General features: G+C 29.1%; 2 protein-coding genes across 2 annotated transcripts; both read left to right on the plus strand.

Moving 5' to 3' along the window:
- Nucleotides 1-3135: 3135 nt before the first annotated feature.
- LOC11442497 (tubulin-folding cofactor A) lies at nucleotides 3136-5753 on the plus strand. Its single transcript, XM_003617685.4, has 4 exons — nucleotides 3136-3285; nucleotides 3628-3787; nucleotides 4012-4098; nucleotides 5491-5753. Exons 2-4 carry the CDS (start codon nucleotides 3635-3637, stop codon nucleotides 5593-5595), a joined length of 345 nt encoding a protein of 114 aa, XP_003617733.1. The 5' UTR covers nucleotides 3136-3285; nucleotides 3628-3634; the 3' UTR covers nucleotides 5596-5753.
- Nucleotides 5754-12457: 6704 nt separating this feature from the next.
- LOC112422193 (uncharacterized) lies at nucleotides 12458-20873 on the plus strand. Its single transcript, XM_039834771.1, has 10 exons — nucleotides 12458-12532; nucleotides 12885-12971; nucleotides 14969-15058; nucleotides 15611-15674; nucleotides 16446-16541; nucleotides 17319-17414; nucleotides 18188-18283; nucleotides 19029-19124; nucleotides 19872-19964; nucleotides 20756-20873. Exons 1-9 carry the CDS (start codon nucleotides 12458-12460, stop codon nucleotides 19931-19933), a joined length of 762 nt encoding a protein of 253 aa, XP_039690705.1. The 3' UTR covers nucleotides 19934-19964; nucleotides 20756-20873.
- Nucleotides 20874-23745: the final 2872 nt, after the last annotated feature.

The raw sequence follows: 23745 nt of genomic DNA on the forward strand, positions 1-23745 counted from the left end.
GATTTTTATATGAATTTTAAAGGATGTATTGCCACCTAAAGGTGTCTATGTATTATTACTCTAATTACTAAGTACAAAACAAAATAACTACTTTATCAATCCCAAAAGCATGTTTTTTGTTTGTTGTGCTGTCAAAAAGACATTCTTGTCATTCCACGTGAAAAAAGTATATCGAAATTTTGAAATATTTTAACTTAAAATACTAATTTAATTGATATAATTTTAAAATTTTAATACATTGAATTAAATTATTATTGTGGCTATTCGTCCTATATTCAAAAGGCAAACTCATTATTTTTCTTTTTACATTGATTATTTCTTTATCAAGCAACAATAAATATTATTTTAAAAATATAAACTAATCATCTCTCTTAAAGATAAAATTATAAAAACAATAGTAATTATATACAAATTTAATATTACTATCAACTTTCTTAATCCCCATGATTTTGGTAAAAGAATCTCATATTTAGATATGGAGGCAGTGTTAATTAGATGATAGAATTGAAAAACAAACCATTATTATTCTCTTTAATAGCAACCCACTTGAATTAGTCTGATAGTGTTAATTTAAAATCTTGAAGTGTGGTCTTCTCAAAAGTCTGATTCATTTAAAAAGAAAAAAATATTTAATTTTCTTAAAAAGTATAAGGACATTCGTTCTGAGACAATTATTTTTGTTAACAGGTAGAGGCGTTCATGTTCAATTCAATCTAATACAAACCGCAGTAACCAAATCGAAAAACCAAAAATAAAAACAAAAAACTGCAATTTTAAATGGATTGGATAGGTTTTCAGTTCCCTTAGTATAAACCGATCCAATCCAAACCAAATTTTTTATACTTGTATATATATTATTACATGATTTTTTTTTTATAAATATTTCCTTAATTAATTTACAATTCTATAACTATTTTCTAGACTTGTTCTTTAATAATGTTGCCTTTTAATCCTTCTTTTAAGAAATATTATTAATTTACAATTTTGTAACTATTTTCTTTAACCCACTATTTTATTTGCTTTATGTTACTTTTATATTATACTTTCTTTTTCTTCTGAGAAAACATTTATTTCCTACTTATTCATCCTTTCCGTAACTTTACCTTTTTATGAAATGTCATAAAATAATGTATTTTTTTAAAAGTAAATGAAAAAATATACACAATGAAAATCGAAAACCAATCCAATCTAAGCTGAATTTTTTTGAATCGGATTGGATTAAATTTTATTCTAAAACCAAACCAATTGAATGAACAAATAACAAAATCGAAGAGATTAGCTCAAATGATTTTTCCTCCCATAACTGAACCAATTTAATCCGCGAACCCAAAATCAATTATGTCAAATAATAAGAGACTAAGGGTGGGAGATAGGCTATGTTTGATAAAATTAGCGGATAGCTAATAAGCTATCTGATTGCTTATAACGTATGGAAGAAAAAATAATAAGCTATAAGCTCAAACACTATTTGAAATAGCGTCTGGAAAATAAGCTAAAAGCTCCTGAAATAAGCTACAAGTTTGTTGTGAAAAGACTGTTACCAAACAGAGCTTTTTTTGTCAGATGAGTTTATAAGCTATTCGCTATAAGTTATAAGGTAACTTCTTGGTCTTGCCAAACAGAGCCATAATCGGAGTAGGACTATAGGATTTTTTATCATATAATCTATGAAGCCCAAATACATGATACGATACGCTGATAAAGAAAAATTTTAAAATTCAAGATACGATACGGCTGAGATACTTAGGAATAAAACTCAAACTACATATCAAAACTCAAACTACAAAATATGGAATAAAACTCAAAAGCAAAAAAAATTGGCGGAAAACCTAGACCAAACAGACATAGAAAAACGATAAGGCACAACAATGATATCGCAATGACACAACAAAACACTAGCATTGTTCTCAAACAAACAAAAATACACAAAATAGATGGCGACAACAATAGAAATATAAATGTAAGTAATATTGATAATAGATAAAGCGACAATTAGTCAATTACATATATGATATATCCTAAATAGAAAGCATCATTACTTAGTCAATTATATATATACCAAAATATAATAGAAACATCAGGTAGCCCCCACATATCGATTTTTCCACTGCATATCCCTAGTATCTCAGATGTATCTGAAAAGTATTGGATAATTGGTTAAAAAAAATTAATCTTCGGATACTCTTCTGCTACGTATCAGGTAATATCGGGTAGGTATCAGTGCATGACACACAGGAATACGATACATCATCTATTTTGAAGTAGCTAGGCTTGAGAGCATATAATATAACCTCTATAAAATTGCTTTTCTAACGTCAGAACGTTCGTAAAAACACATGAAAGTTACGAAATTGCCGCTGAAGGTAGTTAATTGCAGTTGGGAGCCAGCACAGTTAACTACCGCTGGCTCTCAGCTGCGATTAACAACAACTGGCTTTGCTGCACTTAAGTATTTAACATGTGTGCAAAAAATAATGAAAAAATTCAACCTTTATATAATTTTTTCAGATGCGCAGTTGGAAAAATATTACGATTTTACGCGTTTTGGTAAAAAATTCAAAATAGATTGAGGCTTATTCAAAATACTGTGTAAATTTGCAGATCCTCTATATGTATTTTTATAGAGGAGTCTGCAAAAAAACATTTCAAATTCAATTTCTAGGTTGATGTTTTAGTGTCATGAGTTTTAGGCGCGTTAAAAATTCATATTTAATCCGTTCTTTGTCGAAAAATTCAAATTTTTTGTGGGCTATGTTTTTTTTTTGGTCCTAAACATGAGTGCAAAAAGTCGTGAAAAACTCAACCTCTAAGTCACTTTTTTGGACTCACACTTGAAAAAAAATTGCATTTTTGCACTGTTCGGTCGAAAAATCAAAATAAGTCGAGATTTAGTCGAAATTCTACGAAACTTTACACATCTCTATAAAAATACATATATAGAATGTGCAAAGTTCCGTAACATTCCGAACAAGTCTCAAATTTTTTTATTTTTTAAACCAAAACGCGCAAAATCCTAATTAACGGGGCAATTTTGGAATTTCCTTATGCTTGTAATTTCGGTATTATATTAAATTATTAAAGAAATTTGGGTGTAACAGGAAGTTTTAGGGGTGTAACTAGAAAGAGTCAAAAAAACAATTATTTAACCTCAAGCTTTCTTCGCATTTGAAACACACAGAGCAATTTTTTTTCCCTCTCTCTCTCGTCTTCGAATTCTCACTCTCGCGATCTTCCATTGCTTCACTTTTCTCTTCTCGATCCTTCGTCCTCTTCTCCTGAATTGAGGTACACCTATTGTTCATAGATTACTATATTTAGGACGCTCTTCTCGTTCGTTCTATTTCAAAAATTTCTCTTCCAATTTTAGGGTTTTCAATTTTATTCTAGGTTTTTATTTCAATTTTAGTTTTTTGGGTTGTTCTGATTGGTTTCTTTTGGGTACCTTTTTTGTTGAATTTTCTATAAAAATGACGGGTTGTTTTTTTCTTCTTGCATCAGAGCATTGGAAAGATTGAGATATCACATGAACTTCTGTTTTCCACTTATGAATCAAAACACTGACAATTTTACATTGAAGTTTGTTTCTTTGTTTATATTTTTTATTTAAATGTTTTTGTTTTGGTATAGAAATTCAATGGATACTGTAAGAAGCCTGAAAATCAAGACGAGTACCTGCAAACGACTTGTGAAGGAGCTGCATTCTTATGAAAAGGAAGTTGAGAGAGAAGCTGCCAAAACAGCTGATATGAAGAACAAAGGAGCTGACCCTTATGATCTCAAGCAGCAGGCATGCCTAAAAATTGTGCTTCATGCATTGATTTAACTTCTTATTGTTTTCGAATTGATTACTGTTTTAGAAAAGCTTATAAGTTATAATAAAAAAATCTTAATTTTTGTACAGACGGATTTTCATAATTTTAATAAGACAATTTGTGGTGTTTGCCATCAGTTTGTCATTTTCTTTCCTGTGTAAAAAAGATAATTATGTATTATGCTGGCCTGATTGGACAGGAAAATGTGCTAGGTGAGTCAAGGATGATGATTCCTGACTGCCGCAAGCGTTTGGAGGCCGCTTTGGAAGACTTGAAAGGAATATTGGTACATATATTTCTTGTTTCTATGGTCACTGTATATTTTAGTTTTCTACTTTTCTGTCTTGTCATGGACATTGTTAACCATGCTGACATGTTCAGTATTTGGTGCCTTGCCTTTATAATTAAATAACTCAGCTTACTTCATTAACTCTTCCAATGGAGGACGATACTTGCCAATGATTATATGAAATAGATATTGCAACAGGAGTAATGTTAAGTCGCTGATCCATAACACGTTGGTTTGAGACAAAATTAGTGTTTAAGTATTTATTTCCTGGGACCAAGTGGCTGGCTTCTCTCATATCATGCTACATTTTTCTCAATTTGATTTCTACAACTTTCTATATTCAACTGTGGCATTTTGAGAGTCTAATAGTCGCTGTAATAGAAACCTTTGCTTTGAGTTAAGATTTGGGCTATCGGACGATACTCACCTGCTGTCATGGTGTTTGGAACCCAATTCAAGAGAAATAGAAAGTTTTATTGTTGATTGAAAACAAACTATTGCAATGAGTAAACCACCCTAATCTCATAGCAAAAGCTCCTAAGAGAAGCTATTTCTCTGCCAATAACAAACAAGCTACTAATATCCTACCCTTTACTCTTCCTCTTACTACATGAGTTGTATGGTCTAACAAACTTGCCAACTCATCACTTGTAACTAATTCTCTCCCCTAAGCATTCTTTTTCCTTATAATTATAATCTTGATCCTGGGCTCCTTACACATATAATTCTGATCCTTGGCTTCCAATGATTTAAGCCCATAAGCTTTTTCACCCATGTTCCATGCTCTATCATACGTGGCATTGCTTTGTATCAAGACTTAGGCTTGAATGTATGATTGCAGAAGTTCATTTCCAGCAATTCTGACATGATCCTCTAATGAAATTGCTGGAAATGAACTTCTGCAATCAACCATGCTCCAAATAGAAGAGCTCAAACACTGCCATATAGTCATATTAACAATAGCCATCTGCTTCCATTTCTTCAGCTCTTTATGGGTTGTCTAGCCCTCCCCCTCCTTTGACAAAACACTATATTTGCCAATGTGAATTAGTAGAAGATCGATGCTGATAGAATAACCATAGAAATTACAACTTCTCTTACAGTAAATGCTTCTCTAAGCAACACTCTCAGCTACACCCTGGCTAAACTAATCATTTTGCTCTCTCTAGTCTCACCTAGCCCCCCAATAACACTGTTTAGCCACTAAGGTGGCCATGTTAACAAAGCCCTATGACACATGCTTTATCTTACCACCTAAACAAAGTTGTTTATTCTTTTGTAGCATGTTAAACTTTTTGTAGTATTTGGTATAATTGTTTTTTGGGACATTTTGTTCGCATGTTTATGAACCAATTCTTTTTATGTGAGTATATATTTGTCTGCTTTCAGGGCGAGTTGTTGAATGAGACTGATAAAAAGGAAAGCCCTGAAATTGATGAAGCTCGAAACATCATTGTGGAAGTTGAAAAGGTATTTGAAACAATTGAAGCTTAGGAAGGCAGTTACACCAGTGTATGCGGTGGACGATATTGTGCCTGTATTATATAGTTTCTCCTTGATCTTCAAAATTTGATCGATGCTGAAAAAGTTTATGAAACTTGTGACATTTAACCTTATATATACTTAAGTATGACATCGATTTACTTTTCTAATCTGGATAGCATCATATTATTTGAGAAAGTTTTTTTATGCGTATTGAGTAGACATCAATCATTCCACCTGAGAGATGGTGGCGAAGAATTCCCTCTTTCTTTTTAAATGAAAACTAATCAAAAGCTTAATCAACATTGATATTAATTACTATATAACATAGACGTGTAAAAAAAAACTATAGTTTCCTTTTCATTGTTTTGATTTTGATATTATGTCTATAGATACGGTTCTGCAAAAATACTCCTCACTCATTTCGTACCCCAAAACAACAATACAGATGCAGGAATATAATACAATTTTTTTTCATGTATATACTTTTGTAATGTTTTATTTTTTTTATTAATAAGGTAGAATAAAGATATACTTGATGAATTAGTAGTTAATATCATAGTTTTTAACGAAAGTGTTCAAATGGAGAAATGATCAACTTTATATGTTAGTGTTCAAATGGAGAAACGATCAACTTTATGTTAGAATGAGGAAAACCAAAAACAAAAACAAAAAACTGCAATTTTAAATGGATTGGATAGGTTTACAATTCCCTTGGTATAAACCGATCCAATCCAAACCAATTTTTTTATACTTGTATATATATTTGAGTTTTTGGCGCATTAAAAATTCATAATCTGTTGTCGAAAATTCTATTTTTTTTTTGTGGCAAATGTTATTTTTATGTATTTAACATGTGTGCAAAAAATAATTAAAAAATTCAACCTTTATATAATTTTTTCGGATGCGCAGTTGGAAAAATATTACGATTTTACGCGTTTCGGTAAAAAATTCAACATAGATTGAGGCTTATTCAAAATACTGTGTAAATTTGCAGATCCTCTATATGTATTTTTATAGAGGTGACTGCAAAAAAACATTTCAAAATTCAATTTCTAGGTTGATGTTTTAGTGCCATGAATTTTTAGGTCTCAAATTTTTTTATTTTTTAGGAATCTCTATAAAAATACATATATAGGCTGCGCTTGGCATAGTGATTTTTTTTTTTTTGTCCATAGTGAAAATATGTAAAGTATTTAAAGCATAATAATGTATATATTGATCGGTAGTAATTGAAAATTATAAAATAATTAATTTTTTTTTTTGGTCAAGTAGCTGAGTAGCTAAAGCTCACACAATTTAATTGTCGAAAAGTGGAGTGTTCGGGGTTCGAACCCCAGCCCCTGCATATAAAATGCGATATCCCTACCAACTGAGCTAAGCTCACGGGGATAAAATAATTAAATTTTAATATGAACAAATATATATTAAATTTTAGTATTGACGGTATTAAAAAAGCTAATATATATTAAATTTTAATATTGACGATATTAAAAAAGCTAATAAATAGTAACCAAAAAAAGTTAATAAATAAAAATAATCATAGGTTTTATTTACTAATATATTTTAGTGTGAAAAAAAATACTAATAAGCATCCCCTGAAAAATCATAATTAATGTATTATATAATATTGTTATCGTAAAATATATTTCATAAATAAACATATGCTAACATGTTCCCGTAAAAAAAATACAGTGAGATATATTTTTATTAATATAAAGTCCATACACCAACATATACTTTATTAATAAAACTTAGGCAGTCGCGGTGTTTAAATAGATATTAAAAAATACTATTTTTTTTTTGAAAGATCAAAAAATACTAATTAAAATTGATCACTCGTTATAGTTACTAAAATGGGTCCCGTGTTACAATTGTACACTCCAACGGATTTTTTATTGATACATTTAAAAAAATGGAAAAAATTGAAGTATGATTAATCATATTATAATTTTTTTGTTTGTTTTAGTATTGACGATATTAAAAAAAATAAAAATACATTTCACAAATAAACATATACTAACATATTCCTGTATAAAAACATAAAGTAAGATATATTTTTATTAATATATAGTCCATACACTCATATATATTTATCAATATATAGTTTCCATTAGATTTCAGAAATAAGAATATACTAATATATTCCCGTAAAACAAACATATACTCACATATATATTTTTATTAATATATAGTTCATACACCCACATATATTTTTTGAATATATTAATAAAATTTAGGCAGTCGCGGTGTTTAAATAGAGATATTAAAAAATACTAATTAAAACTGATCACTCGTTGTAGTTATTAAAATGGGTCCCGTGTTACAATTGAACACTCGAATGGTTTTTTTAGTGGTATATTTAAAAAAAAACAACGGAAAAAATTGAATTATGATTAATCATAATATATTATAATATTGTTCTTGTTTTAGTATTGACGATATTAAAAAAGCTAATAAATAAAAATAATCATTGATTTTATTTACTAATATGTTTGAGTGTGAAAACAATGGAAAATGTTACCCAATATCATTTCTCCGATGGTTTTGTTGTATACCCTCCGTCTCAAAATTATTGTATCTTTGGTATTTTTTCTTTGTCTCAAAATAATTATCACTTTAGAATATTAATGCAGCACTTATTATTATTTTTTCCTCTATATTATCCCTTATTTATTGAATTTCATCCAATCTCTTTAGAATATCAATGCAACATTTATTATTATTTTTTCTACTATTATACCTTTATTTATTGAATTTCATCCAACTTAACTATCTATTATACCCTTATTTATTGAATTTCATCTAACTTAACTATCCATTAACTGCAATTAACAAGGGATATTTTAGTAAATGACACTAATTTTACCATTGAAATAAGCACAATTAATCATTTTCTTAAAAATCGCGCACAAACCTTAGACGACTATTATTTAGAGATAGAGAGAGTAATTGAATATACACGGGGATTACAAAATGCAAGTAAGTGCTTTTCACCCTCTTCAATAATACCAGCATGCACACATGCTGGCAACATATTCACAAACCTAACTTCGTCATGTGCAACACCAACAATTTTCACCCTAGTATATATCTTATGTTATATCATCACTACACTAATTTATCTTGAAAGATTTAATACCTCAACTAATTTACAAATTTTCTGTAGGTAGCTGTGTTGCACATCTTTGTGCATAGGCTAGTTTATCTGGTGATGGCAGTCTGAGTGGGCTGGGAGCATTTTAATGGTCTGCTGCTGAGGGAATATTTTCTGGTTTGGATTTCTGCTTGGTCTTGTGAGCAAGTTTTGGAACTTCAGCAAGCTTGTTGATTTATTCTACAGTTGATTGATTAGTTTGTTTGGTTGTATTTTATTTGTATTTGTATTATTATTGTATGGCTAGTACATATGGTTTTATCTTGGTGATCTAGTTTGATTTGGGTGGCATCTAATCTGTTATTATTATTATTTTTGGTACAAACTCGGTTATTTATTTAGCAGTGTATTAAACTTTTTAATTCAGAAAAAGGTAAGGTTATTTCATTTGATTAATGTTGACTACTAGTATTATTAAGTATGGAAAGAATTTTGGCGTAAAAAAGGGTCATCATATATCTTGTGCTAATAATAATATTAATCAATGATAAAATTTAAAAAAATTGACAAATTTAGTCAATGAAGTTATTTTGGTCCCTACCATATAGATTTGTAATGCAATATTTTTTTAAAGCCAAAAATATGTTAAAAAGACTATTCTAATACTATATGTAGACACAGAATATGACTTATTATTATTGTTTCTTGAGAGGATTTTCAATAAAGAGAATCTAAATCCATTCAGATGAATGAATCATTATTTTTATGTTGTACTCTACATCTTCCAAAAGAAAATAGAAATCATTATTGTTCTATTGCTGTATTAAGAGAATAGAAATCATTATTGTTCTCTACAACTTCCAAAAGAAAATTCACTCTTCTACTTCAATCTTTCAACAAACAAAAAAAATCTCTATTCTAGTTTTAAATATCCCTGGCAATTTATTGAATTTCATCCAATCTCTTTAGAATATCAATGCAACATTTATTATTATTTTTTTCACTATTATACCTTTATTTATTGAATTTCATCCAACTTAACTATCTATCATAATCTTATTTATTGAATTTCATCTAACTTAACTAAAAATCGCACACAAACCTTAGACGACTATTATTTAGAGACAAAGAGAGTAATTGAATATACACGGGGATTACAAAATGCAAGTAAGTGCTTTTCATCCTCTTCAATAATACCAGCATGTGTGCATGCTGGCAACATATTCACAAACCTAACTTTGTCAGGTGCAACACCAACAATTTTCACCCTACCAAAATTCTTTTATTTATAGTTAACATTTTCATTAAAATATGATGTTAAAAGATAACATTATAACTAATCGAAGCCTTTTTTCCTCAAAAAAGAAAAACTAATTGAATGATACAGTGCTAAAAAATTACATAGTAATTAATTGAAGCTTTTTTTTCATAAAAATAAGATCATATATGTAAACTTTGTTAAAAGTCCTCCTATTATACGAAGTTTGTTGTGAATAAAAATCGGCATTTTTTACATTCTAATGATCGTAATCTTGAGTCTTCATATTTTATATTTAGAGTATGAATAATGTTAATAAAGTTTCTGCAAAAAAAAATAAAATCAATAGTATATGAAAAAGTGTATGATTTTTTTTTATTTTTTTATAGAAATGATATTTATCAAACCTAGAGAATGAGAAAGGTTGATTTCAAAGGTGTAATTCTACTTGTGCTAAAATTATGTGGGTAGTTGTTTAACAAAAATCCCTTAATTTTGTAGTCCTAAAAATATGTGAGTAGTTAAGATTTTAATTGGCATATGAGGCTAAAAGACAATGAAATAACAAATAATTTGAGCAATTTAAAATATTAGGTTTTAAAGATAAAATATAAAAAAAAAACCATTAAAAGAACAAAAAAGATATATATATATATAGTGTGTTGAGATAATTATGTTACATAAAAAATAATAAATTTATTGAAATAAATTATGATAAAGTAAAATAAAAAAACATTAAAAAAATGGAATTAAAACAAAAGGAACCTAGATTTATAGTTAAAGTTTGAATTGAAATATGATGCTAAAAGATAAATAAAAAGAAGTAACAGATAATTTAAGCAATTATAAATATTAGGTTCCAAAAGATAAGATATAACAAAAACAAAACAAAAATATATATAATATATTTAGTTTGTTGAGATATTTATGCTACATTAAAAACAATGAATAAAAAAATATTTAGAAAATTCAAAAAATGATAAATTTATTTAAATAAAAAACATAATTTTATAAAAATATTAAAAAATGGACATTGGTGTATTTATATCAAATTAAAATAAATATTATTTAAAAATAAAAGATATTCAAAATAAATTTGAAAGCGACTAAAATAATGAATATGAAAGAAAAATTAAACTATTAAAATAAATTATGATAAAATTAAAATATACTTTTAATAATTGTACGAAAAAATTATTATTTAATCAGATAATGAACTACATATTTATTGGAAAAATATCAATGTAATTTATATAGTTTGTTGAGAGAGACATATATATGCTAAATAAAAAGAAGAAGAGGATATTTTTGATGAAAAGAAAGAATTTGTTGGGATATCAATGCAAAATTAAATCTTCACATAAAAATAGAAGATTAATAATTTTTTTAAAAATAAACGTGGAGTCAAAACGTCACAAAAAATATCTTTTGATTGATTGACGTCATTAATGGAGTTAAATTTTGTTGCCATAGCTTTTTGAAAGAAAAATAAAAAACAGAATGATGAAATTCATGATTTGGTTAGTTGGAAATCAAAATTGAATCAAGTTATTGCAAGCGTGTGTGTGTGTAAACATCAGTAGAAGTCTTTGAGAAGTTTGAAAAGTTGTCTTCAAAAATACAAAAATAAAAAAACAAAAAGACGAAAACATGTTATATATATATATATATATATATATATATATATATATATATATATATCAAAGTATATGTAAGAGAAATAATAGAATTAGAATTGATGTTTGGCAAACCTGAAGAAGGGAAATGGTTAGATGAAAAGAAGGTTTGAAGTTTCCGTTTGTGCTCAAAATATGTGAATATATGATTAACCAAAATTCATTTATTTATAGTTAACATTTGCATTAAAATATAACGTTAAAAGATAACATTATAACTAATCGAATCCTTTTTTCCTCAAAAAAGAAAAACTAATTGAATGATACAGTGCTAAAAAATTACGTTGTAATTAATTGAAGCTTCTTTTCCTAAAAATAAGATCATATATGTAAACTTTGTTAAAAGTCCTCATATTATACGTAGTTTGTTGAGATATTTCTGCTACATAAAATATTAGAAATTCAATAAAAAATTAAATAAAATATTGAGTAGATAAGATCAAAAGTTTGTTGAGATATGTATGACAAATAAAATATTAGTTTTAAAAAATAGAAAAAATAATAAAAATATTGAGAATGAACGTGGAATAAAAAAGCTTACCTTATATATATATATATATATATATATTGATTGATTGATTTGGATTTATCAAAATTACAAAAGTTTTTTTTTTATGACAAGAAAATTACAAATGACAAAAAAAAAACCTTAATTTTATGTGTGTGTGATTGTTAGGAAAAAATCGGCACTATCCGTTAGATAACTTAGTTTTAGGTACAGTTGAAAATTTATTTTATTTTAAGGGTGCTTTAGTCATTTTAGGGTGCAACTACGTTTTATATTAAAGTATAAGAACTAGAAATTTCCTAACCCTAAGTGCTCACTCACTGAAACTTCCTCAAATGGACAACGACGTCTTTGAGATTCCTCCTCCCCCAACTCACCTCATCGAAAAGAAGAAGAAGAAGAGGAAACATGTAAGTACTTTGTCGTTTCTTCTGATTTAGTTTTTATGTTTTGATACAAGTCAGCTTTGCTACTAAAAATTGATGAAATTAATTACTGGATTGAAAATTCAAATCAACGATTAACAACTCTTAGCAACTATATATATCAACTTTGAAATTTTCAATACAAGAAACCCTAATTGACATAGAAATCCCTAATTCTCCCTTTCCAAGACCCTTGCCGCCTTTCTTTTTCTGCCGTTCACCATATTTCATATTTTGTATTATTTTCATTTGATGAAAACACTCTTATTTAGTTTTTATTTTTTTATTTTTTTCATGTGAAATTCTGGAATTGAATGCTTGTATTTTACTTTTGTAGGCCGTTTTGCATGATGTGATTGTCATTGACGACGATCACTCAACTGATGAAAAAGTTAGTATAAGTATCAAGGGGAAGACTCATCAGGTTAGGTTTATGAAAATTCATGTTTCCAATTGTATTTGATTTCGAAGTACATGGTAGATTTGTTGAAGGATATTCCTTTAGGCTATGTTTGGATTGATGGAATGTGGTGGAATGGAATGGAATAAATTAAAATTCTATTGTTTGGATATTCATTAAAAGGATGGAATGGAATACAATGAAATACATTCCTTCACTTACTCCCATTTTGCTTACCCCCAATTTGGATGGAATGAGATGGAATCTTCAATAAGTTAATTTTTTATTTGCTAAATTACAAAGATATCCTTTTCTTCTTTACATTTTTTTATCAAGCTTGTTTTGTATTTCTTCGATCATTGTCTCTCAATTAGCATATATTTTTTTTTTTTTGAAAGAAGTCTCTCAATTAGCATGTTCAAATATGAAAATTGCCAACGTGAATTTTCTACCAAAAAAAACACCATTGGTTTTGAATCTAATAGTGATTCATTAATCCAAACAGCATGCGTCATTATTTATTTCAATTGATCAAAAAAATAAACAGTATCCATCACTTTTTATTTCAAAGAGAAAGATTGCTTCACTTTTTTTTATACTGATTAATTGTTGATCATTAGCTTTTCTCCCTTTCAACCTATTATATTCATTTTTTTTTTTACGTCTTCATCTTATTAAATTTTAATTTAAGAACATGTTATACTTTTTATTTTTTTAGTAATTTAATTTAACACCGTTTATATAAATTATAAAATTTTGGTTATTTTCGTTCAAAATAACATGTGTTTTTGGTGAATATGATAACATGTTTTAACTTTATATAACAATGTTTTTGATAGAAGGATAAAAATAGAATAAATAACTTATAATTCATTCCGTTCCGTTCACTTTCTAAACAATGGAATGAATAATTTGTTCCGTTCCATCGTAAAATATCCAAACAATGAAATGGAATAATTGTTCCGCTCCATTCTATTCCGCTTCTTTCTGTTCCATTCCGCTCCATTCCACTCGTTTTGATGTATCCAAACAAAGCCTTAGGGTGTAAGTTGGTTTTTGGAGTGTTAGGTTATATTTTGATATATATTTTTTATATTTTAAAAGAATTAAAAGAACATAATATTATAAGATCATGCATAAATGATGTCGTTTAAATATTTTTGGAATGTCAAATATATATTAATATATATATATGGTATTATATGATCATGCATAAACGTTGTTCTTTCAATTTTTTGTCAAATATATATATATATATATATATATAGACTTAGTCCTTCAAAATCTTCCAAATTTAACTTGAAAACACACCCGAAGTTAGTGTCTTTGTTTAATTATTAAAACACAAATACAAAAATAACTTGTTGTATTTTAATATTTATATTTATATTGAGTAAAATGGGATGCGTAGACCGACAAATCATGAACACCAACTGTTAAAATGTATTTGAACAGCTGTCTAAGTTTGTTTGTAAGCACCTCTTGTGCAATAAGATAACAAAAAATATGATGGAGGAAAGACGATCTTACCATAGTTTTTGTTGTTCGGTCTGGAAGTTGCTCCATTGCATTGGGGTACGATACGGATACTGATACGAAAATACGGCAATTTTAAAAAAAGTAAGGTACGGGTACGTCAATAAAATATAACATGAAAGAAAGTTAAATTCTTCAATTCACGACAAAAAAATCACAATAGAAGTTTACAAAGTCAAAATTTAAAGTTGGTTACAATAACAAAGAAACTCAAGCGCACAAATAATATTAAATTGTCATATTAATATAAAGGAGAGTGCCATAGATTTCATTCAGAGTACAATAATGAGGAAAATTGAAGTGCCACCAATACCGTACGCGTACCCGGTACGGGTACTTCATCATTTTACAAGTACACATGCTTTAGAGTACTCAAGCATATAATTCTCTGTTCTTTTCTCGTCTATGCTTTCCGAGTATTTCTAAAACTTATCCTTTTTTTGGTTCTGTTCTGTATCATATATGTTTATATTTTACCTTTGCAGGTCATTTTCCATGATGTTATTGACCTCGAGAATGACGACAATTCTGAAGGTTTAATTGCTGAAAAAGTTAGTAAAAGTAACACGGGAAAGGTAATTGAATCCATTAATTAAGGTTTAGTTCATATAAGACTTTATTAGTTGTATCTTGCGCCATAAGTCACACACTTTGTATTCTAACGTGACTTAAGTTAACGTGACTTAAGTCACGCTAAGTATAACACCTACGTGACTTATAAGTCACATGGGGTATTTTGGAAGTTTGGTTGGGAGTGAGCCATTTTTGATGTGAGAAGAGCAATTTTCTAGCTCTTTTGTATCCTCACACTTCTCCAACCATACTCATAACCCCCATTTTTAACATTCTAACGATTGCCTTGATATTGCTTGGATGTGCTTTATTACACAAGGAAATTAGCAGTAGCAGTCCATACCATGCAAATATAAAAGATGGAATTACGAGTAAATCCCGTAGTTGTAAGCAATTTGGTATTGCCAATGATGCTTCGGGCCATCACTTTTTTCACAAAACCTCACATATGAAGCAGGCAACTTTTATTTTTTATTTTTGATACCTTTACATAAAGTCTTTTTCTGTTCTTACTTTAATTATACGGGTTTATAATGAATTTATTTCCTGAACAGCATCCTGAAAATTGTACTGAAGAAATCCCAAAACAACTGAAAATTTTGAAGGAATATATGCCGAGTGAGTCAGTTTTATGTCCTGTTATAACTTTTGAGTTGATCTTTGAGTTACTTTTTATCATTCTATGTTTAGGACACAGTCACATAATTCGTGTTGGTATGGGTTTGCGGTACGCAACATAAGATGAATTCGGTAGGTATGTGGGTATAAAGATTAGGTATGCGTCGGTTCGTAGTACTAGTACTATTTAATTAAGTATAATAAGCTATCTTAATATTGCAAACAAGTAGAAGGATTATAGTAGCAAGCTGTAATTAATAAAACGGTGCCAACTTTCCAAAAACTTTCTTTTATATCTACTTTGCTTTCGCTTTTTTTTTTTCTTCCCGTTTTTATCACTCTTATTGTGCAAGAGACACTCTCTTTCTCTTAGCTTCAAAAAGGTTATCCTGCAAACTTTATTTGGTCCTTGAAGAATTCCCTTTCTCTTTTATCTGCAACTCAACCTTTTCTTCTTCTTTATTCGACCATCACTCACATGTCTCAGTTTGCCAGTTTCAACGAATTGAGGGTGGGGGGTTGCGATCAAATTAACAGTACTACCACAAACAAGTACGCAAGTACTGATTCACGGTTCACATCATGTTAAGCGAATTATGTGACTATGGTTTAGGATTGTTATTTTGGTTTTGCTCTGGATGGATTGTTTATAATAACTAATCAATCATTAATAGCATGTATTTTTGGAAAAACAATAGATTGGATCATATAACCATGTTTAGAAATATTTTATATATTTTTATACTAATATTTAATTTTTTTCCCTCTCAGACATCTATGAGCAGAATTATCCTCCTCTGCATCCTAAAGATTGTACTGAAGAAATCCTCCAAAAACGGCGGAACACTCTGAAGAAATATATGCCGAGTGAGTTAGTTTTGTGTCCTATTATAACTTTTGAGTTGATCTTGGAGTTACTTTTTATCATTTTATGTTTAGGACACAATCACATAATTCGTGTTGGTACGGGTTTGCAGTACGCAACATAAGATGAATTCGGTAGGTATGTGGGTATAGAGATTAGGCATGCGTCAGTTCATAGTGCTAGTACTATTTAATTAAGTATAGTGAGCTATCTTAATATTGCAAACAAGTAGAATGATTATAGTTACAAACTGTAATTAATAAACTGGTGCCCACTTTCCAAAAACAGTTTTTTATTTTTTATATCCACTTTGCTTTCGATTTCTTTTTCTTACTTTCTCGTTTTTATCACTCTTATTGTGTGCAAGAAACACTCTCTTTCTCTAAGCTTCAAAAAGGTTATCCTACAAACTTTATTTGCTCATTGAAGAATTCTCTTTCTCTTTTATCTCCAACCCGTCTTCATTTTTCTTCAATCTTCAATCACTTGTCTAAATTCGCCAGTTTCTACGAATTAAGGGTGGGGGGTTGCGAACAAATTAACAGAACTACCACAAACAAGTACGCAAGTACTGATTCACGGTTGACATCATGTTAAGCGAATTATATGACTATGGTTTAGGATTGTTATTTTGGTTTTGCTCTGAATGGATTGTTTATAATAACTAATCAATCATTAATAGCATGTATTTTTGAAAAAACAATAGATTGGATCATATAACCATGTTTAGAAATATTTTATTTATTTTTATACAAATATTTAATTTTTTTTCCTCTCAGACATCTATGAGCAGAATTATCCTCCTCTGCATCCTAAATATTGTACTGAAGAAATCCTCCAAAAACGGCGGAACACTCTGAAGAAATATATGCCGAGTGAGTTAGTTTTGTGTCCTATTATAACTTTTGAGTTGATCTTTGAGTTACTTTTTATCATTCTATGTTTAGGACACAATCACATAATTCGCGTTGGTACGGGTTTGCAGTACGCAACATAAGATGAATTCGGTAGGCATGTGGGTATAGAGATTAGGCATGCGTCAGTTCATAGTGCTAGTACTATTTAATTAAGTATAGTGAGCTATCTTAATATTGCAAGGATTAAAGTTACAAACTATAATTAATAAATTGGTGCCCATTTTCTAAAAACAGTTTTTTATTTTTTATATCCACTTTGCTTTCGATTTCTTTTTTTTACTTTCTCGTTTTTATCACTCTTATTGTGTGCAAGAGACACTCCCTTTCTCTAAACTTCAAAAAGGTTATCCTGCAAACTTTATTTGCTCCTTGAAGAATTCTCTTTCTCTTTTATCCCCAACTCAACCTCTTCTTCATTTTTCTTCAATCTTCACTCACTTGTCTAAATTCGCCAGTTTCTTCGAATTAAGGGTGGGGGGTTGCGAACAAATTAACAGAACTACCACAAACAAGTACGCAAGTACTGATTCACGGTTCACATCATGTTAAGCGAATTATGTGACTATGGTTTAGGATTGTTATTTTGGTTTTGCTATGGATGGATTGTTTATAATAACTAATCAATCATTAATAGCATGTATTTTTGGAAAAACAATAGATTGGATCATATAACCATGTTTAGAAATATTTTATATATTTTTATACTAATATTTAATTTTTTTTCCTCTCAGACATCTATGAGCAGAATTATCCTCCTCTGCATCCTAAAGATTGTACTGAAGAAATCCTCCAAAAACGGCGGAACACTCTGAAGAAATATATGCCGAGTGAGTTAGTTTTGTGTCCTATTATAACTTTTGAGTTGATCTTTGAGTTACTTTTTATCATTCTATGTTTAGGACACAATCCCATAATTCGCGTTGGTACGGGTTTGCAGTACGCAACATAAGATGAATTCGGTAGGTATGTGGGTATAGAGATTAGGCATGCGTCAGTTTATAGTGCTAGTACTATTTAATTAAGTATAGTGAGCTATCTTAATATTGCAAACAAGTAGAAGGATTATAGTTACCAAAACAGTTTTTTATTTTTTATATCCACTTTGCTTTCGATTTCTTTTTTTTACTTTCTCGTTTTTATCACTTTTATTGTGTGCAAGAAACACTCTCTTTCTCTAAGCTTCAAAAAGGTTATCCTGCAAACTTTATTTGCTCATTGAAGAATTCTCTTTCTCTTTTATCTCCAACTCTTCTTCATTTTTCTTCAATCTTCAATCACTTGTCTAAATTCGCCAGTTTCTACGAATTAAGGGTGGGGGGGTTGCGAACAAATTAACAGAACTACCACAAACAAGTACGCAAGTACTGATTCACGGTTGACATCATGTTAAGCGAATTATGTGACTATGGTTTAGGATTGTTATTTTGGTTTTGCTCTGGATGAATTGTTTATAATAACTAATCAATCATTAATAGCATGTATTTTTGGAAAAACAATAGATTGGATCATATAATCATGTTTAGAAATATTTTATATATTTTTATACTAATATTTAATTTTTTTTCCTCTCAGACATCTATGAGCAGAATTATCCTCCTCTGCATCCTAAATATTGTACTGAAGAAATCCTCCAAAAACGGCGGAACACTCTGAAGAAATATATGCCGAGTGAGTTAGTTTTGTGTCCTATTATAACTTTTGAGTTGATCTTTGAGTTACTTTTTATCATTCAATGTTTAGGACACAATCACATAATTCGCGTTGGTACGGGTTTGCAGTATGCAACATAAGATGAATTCGGTAGGCATGTGGGTATAGAGATTAGGCATGCGTCAGTTCATAGTGCTAGTACTATTTAATTAAGTATAGTGAGCTATCTTAATATTGCAAGGATTAAAGTTACAAACTGTAATTAATAAACTGGTGCCCACTTTCCAAAAACTTTTTTTTTATTTCTTATATCCACTTTACTTTTGCTTTTTTTTCCTCGTTTTTATCACTCTTATTACGCAAGAAACACTCTCTTTCTCTAAGCTTCAAAAAGGGTATCATGCAAACTTTATTTGCTCCTTGAAGAATTCTCTTTCTCTTTTATCTCCAACTCAACCTCTTTTTCATTTTTCTTCAATCATCACTCACTTGTCTAAATTCGTCAGTTTCTACGAATTAAGGGTGGGGGGTTGCGAACAAATTAGCAGAAGTACCACAAAAAAGTACACAAGTACCGATTCGCGATTCACATCATGTTAAGAGAATTATGTTACCATGGTTTAGGATAGTTATTTTGATTGTGTTATGGAAGGATTATTTATAATAGCATGTATTTTTGGAAAAATAGTAGATTGGATCATATAACCATGTTTAAAAATTATTTATATATTTTAATACTGATATTATATTTTTTCTTTCTCTCAGACATCTATGAGCAGAATGTTCCTCCTGTACTTCCTAAAGACTGGACTAAAGGAATCCAATAAGAATGGAAGACTTTGAAGGATTATATGAAGGGTGAGTTAGTTTTGTGTCCTATTACAACTTTTGAGTTGGTCTTTGAGTTAGCTTTTACCATTCTATGTTTAGGACACAGTCACATAATTCACGTCGGTACATGTTTATGGTACGTAACTTTAGAAGAATTTGGTAAGTATAAGGGTATAGAGCTTAGATATATGTCAGTTCGTAGTACTAGTACTATTTAATTAAGTATTGTAAGCTATCTTTTTGAACAAAGTATTGTAAGTTATCTTAATATTACAAACAAGTAGAAGGATTATAGTTGCAAATTCTAATTAACAAACTGATGCCAATTTCCAAAACATTTATTTATATCCACTTTGGTTTCATTTTTCTTTTTTGTCACTCTTATTGTGCAAGAGAGACTCTCTTTCTCTAAGCTTCAAAAAGGTTATCCTGCAAAATCTATTTGCTCCTTGGAGAATTTCTTTTCTCTTTTATCTCCAACTCAACCTCTTCTTATTTCTTCGATCTTCACTCATTTGTCTCAATTTGCTGGTTGTCAGTTTCTACGAATTATAGGGGGGTTCGCGAACAAATTAGCAGAAGTACCACATACAAATACGCAAGTAGCGATTCACAGTTTACATCATGTTAAGAGAATTATGTGACCGTGGTTTAGGATTGTTATTTTGATTGTGCTCTGAAAGGATTATTTATAATAACTAACCAATCACCGATGCATGTATTTTTGGAAACAACAATAGATTATATCATCATATAACCATGTTAAGAAATAGTTTATATATTTTTTTATGTTGATATTCATTTTTTTTTTCTTTCAGAAATCGTTGAGCATAATTTCCCTCCTCCACACTATAATATCTTTCCTCTTCAGCGTAATTTGGAGAAACAACAATATTATTTGGTAAAAGGCTGCTATGCCTTTGTTTTCTATCCTAGGTCAAGAAACAATTATTTATTTATTTATTTATTATATTATGCTATGCTTGTTAATGAACAAATGAAATGACTGTTTTTCAATTTGTGTGCGCTTTAATCTTTCTAATTTTGTGTGTTTAATGATAAATTACAATTAAAACATTATCAATTATAAATGAAATATTCATGCCATAAAAATCAATAACAACTTTTTTTTTGGTATTTTCTATAATTTAAAAGAGAGAAAAATGGATTCCACATTCTCCTAAAAAAATGTTAATCTAGGTTCAAGTGGTTAATGAGTTTCACCAAATGATGAATTGATTAGGAAAACTCAAGTTTGATCCATGTAGAACAATTCTTGACTAAGTTATACTTACCTCATGACCGAACTCAAAATTTCAAAGGGGTCATTCCGTTGGAAATTGGATGGTTAACAAGAAAAAATAGTCATGAGAATCTAGTCCTTGAAAATCGATATTCACTACTAATATATTTTACCTCACAACTATAACGACCCGATTATGCGGACGCTAATTAGCGAAATTTTTAGTGAAAAGACAAAAATTTCATTTTAAGTAACAATAAAGTAAAACTCATCGACTTTGAAATAAATCAATAAATAAGTTTTTCTTTTAAAATTTCAAAATAGTAAATCATAGTTGCTCTTCGGAAAAAAAAGAAGTAAATCAGAGTTAATATTCATACGAATAAGACACTTGGCCTTTTTCTACCCGAGACTAAACCTGTACCCATAATTTTTATTTAATTTATTCTTGGCTTTAAAAAAAACAATGGAAAATGTTAACCAGTATCATTTCTCCGATGGTTTTGTAGTATACCCTCTGTCTCAAAATTATTGTATCTTTAGTATTTTTCTTTGTCTCAAAATAATTGTCACTTTAGAATATCAATAAAGCACTTATTATTATTTTTTCCTCTATTATATCTTTATTTATTGAATTTCATCCAACTTAACTATCTATTATACCCTTATTTATTGAATTTCATCTAACTTAACTATCCATTAACTACATTTAACAAGGGATATTTTAGTAAATGTCACTAATTTTACCATTGAAATAAGCACAATTAATCATTTTCTTAAAAATCGCGCACAAACCTTAGACGACTATTATTTAAAGATGGAGAGAGTAATTGAATATACACGGGAATTACAAAATGCAAGTAAGTGCTTTTCACCCTCTTCAATAATACCAGCATGCACACATGCTGGCAACATATTCACAAACCTAACTTCGTCAGGTGCAACACCAACAATTTTCACCCTAGCAAACTCCTCTGGCGTTCGTGCAGCTAGCCCATGACTTGCATAACCTCCAATTGTTGAATTCCATTATACCAAATTCTTATAAATAATGTTGAATTCATATTCCCATATTTTGCATACATATTTTGCACATAAACGTTCACATCAAGCAAATTATGTTTCGCTTTAGGCATTAGATCATAGGTTGTTTGAGCATCAACCATTCTTCTCAATTTCATATAACTAGAAACCAAAGCATTCCAAGATTTAACATATATCTTTCATATAACATATACATAAATAAACTCAATTATAATAGCCTCTTAAGGAAAACATATATGACATAATTCTAAACACAAACCTATATAAGGATTTCAATTTATCCCATTAAACGGATATATATGTGATTATTACTCCATTTGAAACTATACATGTGAGAATTTTTTTCGATATACAAGTATGAGGATGGTTGGTTGGCAGAAAAAACCCTTGATAGAATTTGGGAATCAGGTTAAAGATCATGCCCCCTCACCATGAGCTACCTTTCCGAATATTTTTCTTTAAAAACATAATATAATTTAAAATAAAATAAGACAACAAATTACTTATATTATTGTATTTATGTAACATATCAAATTAATTATATATATCAAGGGGAATATAAATCATTTTAACTTTATATATATTGTTCGGTTATAATTTACATCATATAATTTGATAATGTTACATAATAATGTCAAAATAACTTGTTCAGTTATAATTTTTTATAAATGTTATATATTTTTTATAAAAATCTTTGGAGAATATAAACCATTTTAACTTTCATCGTATAATTATAATCAAACTATAAATAGTTTAAAATAAATAAATAAATAATATTAATAAAAAAATCCCGCGCATGGCGCAAGAACACACACTCGTTATATACAAATTTAATACTACTACCAACTTTTTTAATTTTCATGATTTTGACAAAATGGTCATATATTTAGGTACGGAGGTAGTATTAGTTAGATGATAGAATTGAAAAACAAGCCATTATTATTCTCTTTAAAAGCAATCCACTTGAGTTGGTCTAATAGTGTTAGTATAAAATCTTGAAATGTGCTCTTCTCAAAAGTCTAATTTCTGAAAAATATTTAATTTTCTTAAAAAGTAAAAGATCATTTGTTTTGAAACAATTATTTTTGTTAATAGGTCATTCATTGTGTGATCGATTGAGTGGCTACTTTAGTGTGATTCTATTGACTCTGAGAGATATCAATAGAGTAATACCTCAACTTCGTCCTTGAATTTTCAAAAATCAGCCAAATTCGTCCTCAAATTTTGTGAAATATCTATTTAGTCCATGAATATTCAAAATGTCAATCAAATCCGTCCATCCGTTAAGTTGGCCTGTTAACGGAGATGACGTGTACCGTTAACTGCTTACAAGGCTCACCACATCAGATGTCACACAAGCATGGACTAATTTGGCCTAGAATGATGAAATTACTAAGGACCAAATTGATTGATTTACAGAAATTTGCAAAATTCCCAATGTATCTTTTTCCCCCAACAACTTTTTCTCATGAACGGCTTTTTCTACCCAAATATATAAATTTGGAACCCGAATGTTATAAT

The sequence above is a fragment of the Medicago truncatula genome, chromosome 5 (genome assembly GCF_003473485.1).
Source record: "Medicago truncatula cultivar Jemalong A17 chromosome 5, MtrunA17r5.0-ANR, whole genome shotgun sequence".
In the NCBI taxonomy this organism is placed as follows: Eukaryota; Viridiplantae; Streptophyta; class Magnoliopsida; order Fabales; family Fabaceae; genus Medicago; species Medicago truncatula.

Bases quoted from the DNA above. Each gene is read 5' to 3' on its own strand.
- LOC11442497 (XM_003617685.4), top strand. From the start codon at position 3,635: ATGGATACTGTAAGAAGCCTGAAAATCAAGACGAGTACCTGCAAACGA. The intron at 3,788-4,011 runs GCATGCCTAAAA...CTGATTGGACAG, and splicing joins CTTATGATCTCAAGCAGCAG to GAAAATGTGCTAGGTGAGTC. The intron at 4,099-5,490 runs GTACATATATTT...GTCTGCTTTCAG, and splicing joins AAGACTTGAAAGGAATATTG to GGCGAGTTGTTGAATGAGAC.
- LOC112422193 (XM_039834771.1), top strand. From the start codon at position 12,458: ATGGACAACGACGTCTTTGAGATTCCTCCTCCCCCAACTCACCTCATC. The intron at 12,533-12,884 runs GTAAGTACTTTG...TTACTTTTGTAG, and splicing joins AGAAGAAGAAGAGGAAACAT to GCCGTTTTGCATGATGTGAT. The intron at 16,542-17,318 runs GTGAGTTAGTTT...TTTTCCTCTCAG, and splicing joins TCTGAAGAAATATATGCCGA to ACATCTATGAGCAGAATTAT.